General features: G+C 40.5%; 2 protein-coding genes across 3 annotated transcripts in view; one reads left to right on the top strand and one right to left on the bottom strand.

The window, feature by feature from the left end:
- BAAT (bile acid-CoA:amino acid N-acyltransferase) overlaps positions 1-13,530 on the bottom strand; it is a 134,401-nt gene that overhangs the window by 54,956 nt on the left and 65,915 nt on the right. The gene's annotated exons all lie outside the window — the stretch shown is intronic.
- Positions 1-13,530, top strand: part of PLPPR1 (phospholipid phosphatase related 1) — a 292,502-nt gene that overhangs the window by 275,274 nt on the left and 3,698 nt on the right. For both annotated transcript variants that reach the window (XM_015436498.4, XM_045373530.3), the window contains 3 exons: positions 2,177-2,427; positions 5,772-5,948; positions 10,358-10,489. In XM_015436498.4, the coding sequence (XP_015291984.1) occupies positions 2,177-2,427; positions 5,772-5,948; positions 10,358-10,489 (560 nt within the window). The remainder of the gene's footprint in view (positions 1-2,176; positions 2,428-5,771; positions 5,949-10,357; positions 10,490-13,530) is intronic.

Raw genomic sequence — 13,530 nt, 5'->3', positions numbered from 1 at the left:
CTGCACAGGCTGATGCGGTACCTTCTAAAGCTGGATCAAATGCACCAGAATCAAGTGTTTGGACAGCAGATGCTCCTGAAGCCAGCAGAAGAAACAGACACAATCCACAGAAGGCAAAGAGAAGAAGAGAAAGCCACTTTCAGCCTTGGCATCCAGGACAGTGGCATGGAGAGCTGGCCATCATACAATCACTGTGACCACAGAGCTGGCACTGACCCAAGGAGCCTAGAAATCCTCTGCCACAGAAAGAATAAAACCCGCCCAAATTGGAAACACTTCTGACAAAATGCCAAAGGGAGATCCTGCCACTTTTCCTTTTTCAGATCATAAATTACTCTAGTTTTCTGGAAAAGTTATGTCTGGACAGACTTATTGCCCCTTGAAAGACCCAGAAACCTAGTCTTTGAGAATCTTTCTTGAAGATGTAGAAAATCTCCACCCATTCAGACTTCCAGCACCTGGGGGTGAAAACTGCCTTGGATGATCAATGGATGCCTGCTCTCAGAGGTCAGACCCAATGAGTATGAGCCAGCAGAAGCTATTAAAAGAGCTAGTTCTCATTATGATAAAGCACATACTGGCAAAGCCACAAAAAGAAAGATTATAGCAATCAATACAGATAAAAATGAAAACCAGATGAAGGTTTCAGCCAAACTAGTCTTTGCTTCTGCTATAATGGATTAATTTTTGGGTGCTGAGGTCAGCACAATTTGCAGATTCAGAACATTGAGTATGGGAGTCAAAATTGGGTAGACATTTAGTTGAAACTATAGCAGACCCTTGACATTTAGAAAGGTTAATGCTGCCTCTCACATTTGTCAACTTCTACCTTCAATTACATATAAGACATCTTCATCTCTTCAACCCACTTATAGCTCTACACAGCCTTGCTCAGTGCATAGATGTAATATACAGCCCTTGAAATAATTCACAAAGCTTTCTATAAGGAAACCTCTGTATGTTCAAGCTTGTTGGGACTAATCTTATGGAATTTACCAGAGAACAGATAAAATCCAGGAAGTATAGCCTACTCACAGGGTTTTCAGACCAACAGCAAAATCAGAATGCACCCTTCCCCACCCAAAGATGGTCATGTCCCTGGAAACTGTTACCTTACATGGCAAAAAAGGAATGCAGGTGTGGTTCAAGTTGTGATAGGGAGACTGTCCTGGATTATCCAGATATAATCACAACGGTCCTTAAAAGAAACAGGCAGGAGGGTCAGAGGAGATATGACAGTGAAGGTAGAAGTTGGAATGATGTGAAGTCCTGGAAAGAGGCCATAAGATAATGAATGAAGGCAACTTCTAGAACATATGGAAAAGGAAAGGTGTGGATTATACCCTGAGCACTCAGAAGGAACACAGCCCTGCCAATGCTTTGGGTTAAGCTTAGTGGAACCTGTTGTAGGCTTCTGAATTCCAGAATACAGAAGTCTGAAGGGGATACAGTTGTGTTGTAAGCCCCTCAGTTTGTGGTAATTTGTTGTAGCAGCAATGGGAAACTAATGGTCAACAACATTTGTTTATAACACTTTTCCTTTATTCCGATTTTCTGTTTCCAACATCAAATGAAACTCCAATCAAAGTTTCTAGAATAATTTTTTAAAAGACAATTCCATAAGATCCTCCTTTACTGTCACCTGCCATGATGTTGTAAGTAACTCCTCCCAAGATGATTTGCATTTCCAGGTAGAATCAAGGAGAACGTATTTTGTATAGAAGGAGAGAGAACTGATGTTGATTAATTACGTAGACACCATAGCGGGTATTTTGCACATATATTATTCCATTTTCCCCAAACTACCCCCTTCTCCATTTTGCAGCTAAGGTAAGCAAGGCTCAAAGAAGATAAATTACTTATACTGTGAACCAGTCACCAGTGATGAGACCGGAGCCCGGGTCTATATGACTCCAAAATTCAAATTCTTTTCGTTAGACTGTGGTTTTTCTAAACTACTGGTACAAAACCATAAAATGCTAACAGTAGAATGTCTGCATCAATTTGGAAGAAAGGGTGATTTGGGAAGCAGGTACCGCTCCTGGAAAGATACTCCGCGGAGTACTTAGAATCATTTTGATAGGTCATCACGGACTCTCACCGCTGTTTTCTCTTAGGAGACAAATGCCATCGATGGAATATGTTACCATTCCTAATGATTTTAATCTTCTTATAGGGGTGTTTGCATTTGGACTTTTTGCTACTGACATTTTTGTAAACGCCGGACAAGTGGTCACTGGGCACTTAACGCCATACTTCCTGACTGTGTGCAAGCCGAACTACACCAGTACAGACTGCCAAGCGCACCACCAGTTTATAAACAATGGGAACATTTGTACTGGGGACCTGGAAGTGATAGAAAAGGCTCGGAGATCCTTTCCCTCCAAACACGCTGCTCTGAGCATTTACTCCGCCTTATATGCCACGGTGAGTGTGCAAGTCTTGTCTCTCCTAAGTCCAGTTTTTGATAGGATGTGTGTCTCCCTGCCCTGTCTCCATTCTTTCATTGTCACCTACAGTGACTCTTAAAGTGACATATGGCATATTTCTCTATATTATGCTATTGATATACTAGCCCCCCACACACACACTTCTACCCCACTTTCAATCTCCTGATCTGCCAGAGGATATTAGTTCTGGAATGTTTTGATAATCACCTAATTACATCCTCCCATGTACAGATGTGAAAGCTGGGGCCCATAGTACAGCTAAGATCATACAACCAGAGCAGAGACCCAGACTCCTGGTACTGTGTCTGAGATTTTCTTACCTCCCACAACAGTACTCTTTGTCAAAGTTTTGGTTGGTTTCGGAACAGCACACCTTCTCACACCTGCCTAGAAATTTGCAAGCATGGGTCTCATATGAATGGCTGCCCAACAACATGCAGAGCCAGGATACAAACACAGCTTTCCTTTGCTCTGACACTCTTCTCCATGACTTTGCTAGGAGACAGGGATGATCCTAGAAGAACCTCAACACCCCAAAGTATGTTTCTCATTGTCTCCCGGATCGCACAGCCATTGACTGCCCCACTGGGGTATAACTTTCTCTTTTTTTCTTTTTGTTTCAGTAACAGAAAAACCAAAGTATGTCCCACATCTTAAAGAACAATGGTGTCTCTCTTATTTTCCAACTTTTTAACTGTATTCATTTTGGAAATAACCTCATTTCACTCTTGTCTGGCTTATGCATTCTTAGGACCCAGAATATAGACATGCAGGGATCAGCTCAAAGGCTCCACAGGCTGATACGATATTGCTGGTGGACATCAGGTGCATTTACCAGTGGCAGAGCAACTGTTAGCCAAAAACACCCCCTTTCCTTACTTCAACTTAGTTTATATTCAGAATATGACTAGCCTGGTGATTCTCAATGGAAAGTTGGGGAAGGGAAAAGACAGAGGGAAGACTCCTTTCAAACTGTCCATTCTTTTCAAACTTTCTGAGTATGCCCTCAACCCACCCCCCAGGGAGATGCTACCCTCCCTGTCACAGAGTGTAATTGCAGAAGGCATGTTCTGCCTCTGGGGGAAGCCAACAGGTCTGTGCCATCACCCCTAGGGGGAAGAAAAGGCAAAAACTCATATGGGTTTCTTATACCCCAAATGATTCTTTAATTTGTCACATAAAAACTGCATGTTCTGAATCTAATCATTAATACACAGTCATTCTTTGTGACTATGCATCTGGTCTATTTATTTAAAACAACCAGGAGCAGTAGTACCTTTGTGTCCCATTTACAAGATCACATTGATAAGGTTATTTTGTCAACCACCAACCACCAAATATAAGTCTTCCTAGTTATTTCTTTTGGCTCTACTCTTTAATGAATATGTGACAAAAATGACCTCAGCTGTCCCCATATTAAAGAAACATGGATGCCAATAACACAGAAGCCTCAATTTACAAAACAGATTATAGCTTGGTTAAATGTCTTTGCTTTACCAAAAACAAAACGAAGCCAAAAAACCTCAATGCAGGTATTTTTTTAAAACAAACAAAGCCCTCTGAGGTATTCAACATATTTTCTAATTATCAGAATGTTGATTTGTCCTAATTATCTAGAACCTAAACAATGTATTCTTATGCCTTTTCCTGTATTTTTTATTAGACTCAAGTCATTGCTGTGTGAAATTAATTTTTATAGTGCCATTATACATTATTCTGTTACTTATAATAAACTACCGTCTCAACAAATGAGATATGAAGTTCTTTGGGCACAAAAGAAGTAAATATCGTCAGCTCACACAGAATAAATGCTGCTATAGCATGTTCTCAAGGATTCAGATGTTATCCAATTCAAATCATGCCTCACAGGCTATAGTCAGATAAACCCTGATATGAGATTCCAGTTGCATAAATCTTCTGAGCCTCTATTACATGTCAAGTGCTTTCAGAAATTACTCAACAAGGATTTCCTAAGTACTAGTTAATACTATGAAGAATATCAACTAACCATAGACTCCTGCTTTTAATAGTTTGTAATCTTATAGGAAAGATTTATGACAGGTATAATTGGAAAACATAACAGCATAAACAACTAAATATATACAATATAGATTTCAAGTAACATTTACCACAGAGTCTGAAAATAGTATAATAATATATTGTAATTTATGTAACTTTGATGTAACCACAGTTTTATAGGGAATCTGTTACATAGAAGAGATTCCTGTCTTCTGGTATTCTCACCAGTGTTGAGGCATCATTCTAGGATATTAAGAATTTCTGTTGTAACACTTTAAGATGCATCTATTTTAATTTATATGTGCTCATGCCATATAAACATACTATATAGACTCTCAGTGTCAGCATATTATTTTTTAGAATTGCTAAGCTCACATAACACGTTTGTTAAGAAATGATAGACCAATGGTGCCCTCTAGTGGTGTTTTGTAACCACTACCAAAGATTAGCTAAAGTGTTTACTTATTTGAAAAAGGCTTCCTAACTCTAGACCACCAGGGACACATTTGCTATCTGAGTCTATAAAACATCAGGGTCTTACCCAGCTCCTCACAACAAACTAGTAACAGCCGCCTACATCTCAGATGTCTTTACTCAGTTCAGGTCTTCTCGACCTGAATCTTGTGGGACACATAGAAAAGTTTAATATTTTAAGAAACAGTGGAATAAATGAATAAAGTGCTCACAGCTGTCCTAAGGAATGTAGGAGTCAATTTACTAGCACAGCTGAAATCTATGTGATGCAGTTGTTGGGAGGTTCTAATTCAGCCTATCAACTAACTCATCAGTCAACACTTTGGTATTAATTGCCTGAAGGTGTGACGAAGCAACTAGGAACTTTTGGGGACACAAAAAATAAAATGTACAGTCACTTACAGTCACTCACCTACCCGGTCTTCTCCACCACAAGCTTCATTCCCATAGAAGGTTTATTTGGTATCTCAGACTCTCATATGGATTTCTTATACCCCAAATGATATTTAAATTTGTCACATAAAATCTGCATGTTCTGAATCTAATCATTAATGCGTTCTTTGTGCCACTAAAAACTTCTGTTCCCATGTCCACTAGGTTACAAAAGACTGATTAATATACATCTGTTCATTGTTCTTGCTGCACTGATTTCCCACCTAAATATTTTACTAAATAGCTTAGTGGAGTTGTTCAAGGAATACTAGTTAGCGTGGTTGCTTTGACAGAGCCCCTGCTTGTGTGTGCTGGTGTATGTACCTGCTTGCTTGCATGTGTACGCACAGTACAAGGAGGCTGCTTGGTCACTGTCTGGCCTCTGTCCTATTCCAGATGTATATTACAAGCACAATCAAGACGAAGAGCAGTCGACTGGCCAAGCCAGTGCTGTGCCTCGGAACTCTCTGCACAGCTTTCCTGACAGGCCTCAACCGGGTCTCTGAGTATCGGAACCACTGCTCGGACGTGATTGCTGGCTTCATACTGGGCACTGCAGTGGCCCTGTTTCTGGTAGGTTGACTTCCCCCTCTTTTTACCTTTTCCCCTCCTCTTCTGCTCTCTGAAAAACTGTGAGTCAGGTTTCCCAGACTTCACCATCTGTGTTCCTTTTGTCCCAACCTTGTGAATTACAATTATTCTCCAAGTATTATGCATGCTTTTGCTACAAAAATGATTTCAAAACACCCTTTTCTTTCAGAAACAAGACTGGCCATATTCCTTCTGGGTGGTAGGGAGAAAATTGCCCCTAGAAGGACAGCTGGCTCTACCTCTTTCAACACTGGGCTTGGGACTGGGGCCAAGCAGACTAATGATAAATTGGCATACCTTCAAACCAATCTTCTTTAAGAATTTGTTCTCAGCATATTGGGGGCAAAAGCTAAGTGTTGCTTGAGGGAAGAATAGAGAATGAAGAGCACTGGTAGAAGCAAGCAGCCTCTTCTCCAGCATCCCAAGAAACTCAGCTCTAGCTCCAAAGTTGCATCTCCTACTCAGAAATTTTAAAAACCCCACAGATTATCACACCCACCCTTTTTAATGGGACTCTGTTACTATTGGAATGTGCCTCTTGGGAATCTTATTTCCTTCTCAACCACCTATCTTCCTGGAGAAGAATTTTGGTTAATACATTTTTCTTATATTTCTGATGTTTTGGTTCCCCAAAGAGATGGAGGTCTGGCCACCTGCTCACCTAGGAGATCCCTTAAATTGAGTTGGATTTGATAAAAAGAGGTTAATTTGTATTCTTTTTGTCTTGGCTTTCACAGTTTTATTGAAGTATAACAAGTATACAATAAATGACACATCAAGTGTACAATTTGATCAATTTTGGCATACAACTTTCTCTCCCACCCTTCCTTTTCCCTTATTCCCAGGCAGCTGGTGATCTTCTGTCATTCTATACTAGTTTGCCTTTTCTACAATTTCATATTAATTGAATCATAATGTATTTTTTCTGGTATCTTTCACCTAGCGTAATTATTTTGAGATTCATCTATGTTGTAAAATGTATCAATAATTCCTTTTTATTGCTGTGTAGTATTCACAGCATGGTCACACCTCAGAGATGCAGATTTTTATTATCTTCAAGGACTTAAAACAGGCCCAGAAAAAATTTACGATGAATCATCAGACCTGCAGACTCCCATATTGTGCGTGAAATGAATTCCCTAACAATGTTCAGAAAGTCTCCCCAAGGAGAAAGAAGCCATCACAGTCTTGAAGGATCTCCCTCCTCCTATTCTGCCCTCTCTGGTCCAAGAGCCATTAGGATTAGCATCACACATAGATCAACTTCAGTAATATGACTTAACACTTCCTTTTCCTAGCCCCTCTTCCTTCCCTCCCCAATATGCAAAGTACACACATGCCTCTCCCAGCCTCTTTCCGACTTGTAAAAAATCTGCTAAAATACAGACAATGCTCATGTTCAGAACACTGATTGGGAAGCTTCTTTCTAATTCAAAATGACGGGCATATCTCAGAGATATTGCAGGTTTGGTTCCAGACCACTGCAACAATGAATATCACAATAAAGCTAGGCACACAATTTTTTGGTTTTCCAGTGCATATAAAATGTTTACATTTTTCTGTAGTCTATTAAGTGTGCAATAGCATTATATCTTTTAAAAAACAATGTATTTACCTTAATTTAAAAGCACTTTATATCTTTAAAAAAGTGTTGACACAGACAGAAAGTGAGCACATGCTGTTGAAAAACTGGTGCCAATAGACTTGCTGGACACAGTGTTGTCAAAAAGCTTCAATTTTAAAAAAATACAATATCTGCAACATGCAATAAAGTGAAGTGAAATAAAAGAAGAATATGCCAGTATTTTGAATGGATCCAGGCATTCTTTCTATAGTGAAAGATGAAAAACTAAAACACAGATACTCTGGATGAAGTTGCAGGAAAAGTAGTGCTGAAGTAATCATGAAATGTTGACGTCTCATTAGGAACTTTCCTGAGGAACGCCTTTTAAAAACAATATTTTATGGATACGTGGAAGTTATACACTTTTCGGGGGTATGTGTGATATTTTGATATAAGCATACAATGTATAATGATCAAATCGGGGTAACTGGGATATCCATCACCTCAAGTACTGTTACTTTGTGTTAGAAACATTCCAAATCTATTCTTCCATTTATTTTGAAATATACAGTAAGTTATTGTTAATTATTGTCACTCTACTGTTATAGTGAGCAGATCCCATTTTTTCCATCTGACTGTATTTTTGTACTGATTAACCAACTCCTCTTCCCCCTACCCCCTACTACCGTTCCTGAGGAATTTTTTTTTAAGATGGAAAGAAAACAGGTGACTTGAAGGGAAGAGAAGGGTTTCAAGGGGAGATCAATGGTGTATAAATAAAGACTTTGGCTCGAGATAAGACAATCAATGTTGCTGTCCATCAGTTCTGAAGCCAGCCATCCCGTTAGAGAAGAGGAGCCATTCTGACTGTCCCAAACAATTTTGTAGGGTCTTTGTGGGATGATATTGGGGTTTGCTGAAGCCCCATACACAAATTCTGCTTCAACATTAAACTTGTTTTCTCTCCATAACATGCAGCCCTGGTCCTCATCGCTCAGTAACTACTTGGTCTGCTAGTGCTTTCAAGGGACTTCCCAATTGATGTCAAAATTTGTTTTCCCGCAAATGGCCTTTATGTAAGATCCAGATCTGTGGTTGAATTGCTCTGGCATGAGGGAGACCACCCTGTTGGCACATGCATGTGAACACACCTCACGGACACACACAAAGCTGGGAAATGGGAGGGGAAGAATGTTCTGGAGGAGCCTGGAGATATTCCAAAGCAGAGACTTGGAGAGGAGACAGAAAAAGAGAGAAGAGCAAACACTGAGAATGGCAGGATATGTACTGTAAATGTTCAATAGTGCTTTATGTTTGTGTTTCCCATGAGGTGGAATGTGGGAGGAAGGGAAAGGAAGTTAGTAGCTGAACAAGTACTACATGCTGTCTGCTTTATAGACATCTAATCAAGTGCCCCCAGGGCAACTCTAACAATATTCCTATCCTCATTTTATAGATGAGGAAAATGAGGCTCAAAGATAAGTAACTTGTCCAATAGCCACCCAACCAATAACCAACAGAGGGACCTGGGTGCCTCTACTCCAAAGTTTCTACACGTTCCCCTCCTCCCATTTTCTGATGAGGGGAGTTAAAGCACAGTGTAGGGGCGAGTGCAGTGGCTCATGCCTGTAATCCCAGCACTTTGGGAGGCCAAGGTGGGTGGATCACGAGGTCAGGAGATTGAGACCACCCTGGCTAACACGGTGAAACCCTGTCTCTACTAAAAATACAAAAAATTAGCCATGCGTGGTGGTAGGCACCTGTAGTCCCAGCTACTCGGGAGGCTGAGGCAGGAGAATAGTGTGAACCCAGGAGGCGCAGCTTGCAGTGAGCCGAGATCGCACCACTGCACTCCAGCCTGGGCGACAGAGCGAGATGCTGTCTCAAAAAAGAAAAAAGAAAAAAAAAAAGCCGAGTGTAAGAGTGAGATGGAGATGAGCCAGGTAGAGGATGCATGCCAATGTGCTACAGGGTTTGAAGAGTAGTAGGAAAGATTTGAAGACACTGGATGAAGAAGCAAAGCAATTATTGAAAGAGGCAGGGAAAAAGAGGGTTTTTTTGGGGGGGAGCAAAAAAAAAAAAAAAAAAAAGCAGGGAAGATGGTAGAAACAGTCAGTTATGAAAAGACCTCAGCAGGAAACAGAAAAGTGGGCAGTGACTTACAGGGAAAGTTTTTAAATGGAAGCAATTAAAGAAAACTCAAGAGTTATCTAATCTCAAGCAAATAGTCATAATTTGAGGATGATGATCTAAGGTAAGAGTTAAAGACCAGCTAACATGGACTGAATACTTGCTATGCGTTTGGCACTTTTTAAGGGGCAAAATAGTATAGGGGTAAGATTTAGGGGCTCTGGAGTTTCAATCTCTGTGTGACCTCGGGCAAGTTATCTAACTTCCCTGTGTCCCTCTATCTAGACTGGAGATAATAGTATCTCCCTTATGAAATTGTTGGGTGGGTTAAGTGAAATTGGATAAAATCCTGAGCATTGTGCCAGACGCATAGTGGCCCTCAATAAATTTTAGCTGTTATTATGAGGTGATTTGCATTCACCGTGTCTTTAATCATTACAAATCTGTGAAGTGGGTATTACTATTCTTATTTTACAGGTGAGAAAACAGGTCCAACGGGGTGGGGAGCGATTGTTACTGGTCATCTGGTGATTTAACAGATGCTTCCACAGTACTTCCCATAGTCCCTTTCCCCTCTCTCAAAGGAAAAAGGTCACTCTGGTGATGATACTCAAGGGGAAAGGCCTGCCACCCTCACGGATGCCAGGCATTGATGGCTGCAGTCTGACCACATTCTTTTTTCCCCCTCATCCTGCAGGGAATGTGTGTGGTTCATAATTTTAAAGGAACGCAAGGATCTCCTTCCAAACCCAAGCCTGAGGATCCCCGTGGAGTACCCCTAATGGCTTTCCCAAGGATAGAAAGCCCTCTGGAAACCTTAAGTGCACAGGTATGGTAAAGCAGTTTTAGCAGACCAAACCCACAGGCTGAACACTTTGGGAGGCCAGTATCAATCCATGAATACCACTAAATTTACCCAGCATCAATGAGAATCTGATTCATTTATTGTAAAGGCCCTCACAAAAAGCAGTCTTCACTTTTTCCCCTCAATTATTCCTATATTTATTCTGGGGGTTGGCAATCATGAATCCTCAGAGAGCTCTTAGTAATGTCTAACTTAAACCTTAGCTGTTTCAGGATACTTTGACAACATAATATCACATTTATGAAATTTGGACTAATATGGAAAAACCCATTTGACTTAATAACTAGGACAATATTTGCAAAGAAAAAGGTTCTGTACAGAGAGTGATGTAAGGGGCAGGCACATTTTAGAAGGCTACTAAATGTCCCTTTGGACCTGTTTATGTGACAAAAATTCAATGCAACAGTTCCTCCTGATCTGTTACTCTACAACAGAACCTTGCATCATGCCAGGGATACAAAAAAATAATTGAATACAGTCCTTGCCCTCAAATAACTCACAAATGAGGGGCAGCCATGGTGGCTCACACCTACAATCCCAGCACTTTTAGATGCCAAGGTGGGAGGATTGCTTGAAGCCAAGAGTTGGAGACCAACCTGGTCAATGTAACAAGTCCCCATACCTACTAAATAAATCAATGAATAAATAAATCACAGATGATCAGGAAAGGTGGCTCTAAATAGGTAGTCATAATATGGCATGCTGAATCAGAGGTGCACAAAGTGCTCTCTGACTACAAATGAAGGGGAAAACGTCTACTGTCTGAGAAGACAGGGAAGGCCAGGACCTGCCAACTGAAAGGAGCCTGGACAGATGATATGAAGCACTTAATTTTGCCGGGACAATTGCTAGGTGCTTTACAAATACATTATTACTTGAACAACCACCCTATTGAATAGATACTATAATTCCTATTTCACAGGTAAAGATAAGAATCAGGAAGACAGGCTGAGCGTGGTGGCTCATGCCTGTAATCCCAGCCCATTGCGAGGTCAAGGCAGGTGGATTGCTTGAGCCCAGGAGTTTGAGACCAGACTGGGCAACATGGCGAAACTCCGTCTCTACTAAAAAAATACAAAAATTAGCCTGACATGGTAGTGCATGCCTGTAGTCCCAGCTACTCCAGAGGCTGAGGTGGGAGGAGTGTTTGAGCCTGGGAGATTAAGACTATAGCGTGCTGTGATCATGCCACTGCACTCTAGCCTGGGTGACAGAGTGAGACCATGTCTTAAAAAACAAACAAACAAACAAAAATAAACACTGAAGACAGTGATATTAGATACTTGCCCAAGGCTTTATAGGTAGCAAGTGAGAAAGCTGGATGAGTAGGAGTTCTTTAAGCAGATAGGGGACAACTAATAATGTGGTTTTCATTAGCATGTCATCTTTTTCAGGTAGTTGAGCCCGGCTAAAGTGTTCATTTTTTTTTGTAATAGTCTGTTTTGAAATCTTGTTTGTATTTGGCATTTTCCTACTCAGGCATTTTTATAGAAGATGTAAGAGAAAAGCAAATCACTTCCCTTTGTTCCCTTTGGAATTATTATGTACTTCATATCAGTGCAATATAAAATAATATTTTCACTATTTAAAGATTATTAACTATCACATCTCTCTAAGACAAAACTACCCTATGCTCTTTTTCCGCGCCCCCGAGACAGAGTCTCATTCTGTCGCCCAGGCTGGAGTGCAGTGGCATGATCTCGGCTTACTGCAGCCTCTGCCTCAGGGGTTCAAGAGATTCTCTCGCCTCAGCCTCCCAAGTAGCTGGGACTACAGGCATGTGCCACCACGCCCAGCTAATTTTTTGTATTCTTAGTAGAGTCAGTTTTTCGCCATGTTGGCCAGGCTGGTCTCAATACCCTATGCCTTTTTACCTTTAATTAAATCTCATATTATTAATGAACGAGGTTGGGCAGGGGGAGTTGGAACAAGAAAGCTACCTCCGTATCTCCATTTCGGGAAAAATATTTAAGGTTCTCCATTAATACAGTACCAAGTATTGCTGTTTTGTTTGTTTTCCCTTAATTTGTATTAAGGCTAACATTTTAACTTGGTCTAGAAATAAAATGTCAACAAAAATATTTCTGGTTTATAAACAGCCTGTTGCTACAGGTTAAATATCAAATTAACTAAATAGCTATACCTTGTAACAAAATAGTGAAAGAGAATCTCTCTAATTTTTCTTCCCTAATTAAAATCCTGTGTTTAGTGAAGTCAGAGAGGGTCTCTGTTTTGGGGGGTAAAATGAAAACAAGTGAATGTTAAAAAGAAACAGAAAATATTTGCTGAGTTCCATAGACATACCAGTCTCTGTGTCCTTGTAAATGCTATTCCCCCGAATATCCTGATATAAGAACACCCCTTTTGCACACCTCATCCTTCCACCCAGCACTGCTCAAGCATGACTTCTGTCTAATGCCTTCCCCAGCCTTCTTTCTCTCTTAATTCTCAGGGCCACTGGTGGTTGATCAGGTCTAGAGATGTCCAGACTCTATTTTGGAGGATTCTACTTAAATTGAAAAATGAAGTGCTAAACGGGGTTTCAAAAAATGCTGTTCACAAGATAGATAAAAGATTCTCCAAATAGATATGAATTCATTGTTTACAGGTAGTAGTTGAACTTCTCTCAAACCTGGCAATAGATCTTTGTGATTACAGATGTCACTTCATATGGATACAATTTGAGACCTTGCCTGAATACTAGGCTTGGGCCAAAGGACCCTCCAGGCCCCTCATGTGACTGTCACTCATAATTAAAGCCAAGTGTTCCTTCATGTCTGCTTCCTCCAAAGACTTGGGACTTTTTGAGGATCAGGACCCTATAAACCATGTCTTATTCACCATATATCCTGGCATCCACTAGGTGTGAAATAAATGTTGATGAATGAATACAAACTTGTCCCAAAACCTAAACTAGACACTTAGCCAAAACCAAGAACCTCAAATTTGACCATAATCACTATTTGAACATCCACGGAAAGTAGAGATTCATGAGAAACGATGAG

This window comes from Macaca fascicularis, chromosome 15 (assembly GCF_037993035.2).
Source record: "Macaca fascicularis isolate 582-1 chromosome 15, T2T-MFA8v1.1".
Taxonomy (NCBI): Eukaryota; Metazoa; Chordata; class Mammalia; order Primates; family Cercopithecidae; genus Macaca; species Macaca fascicularis.
Note: the sequence above shows the minus strand (reverse complement) of the source record. Positions and strands in the feature narration are given on the sequence as shown.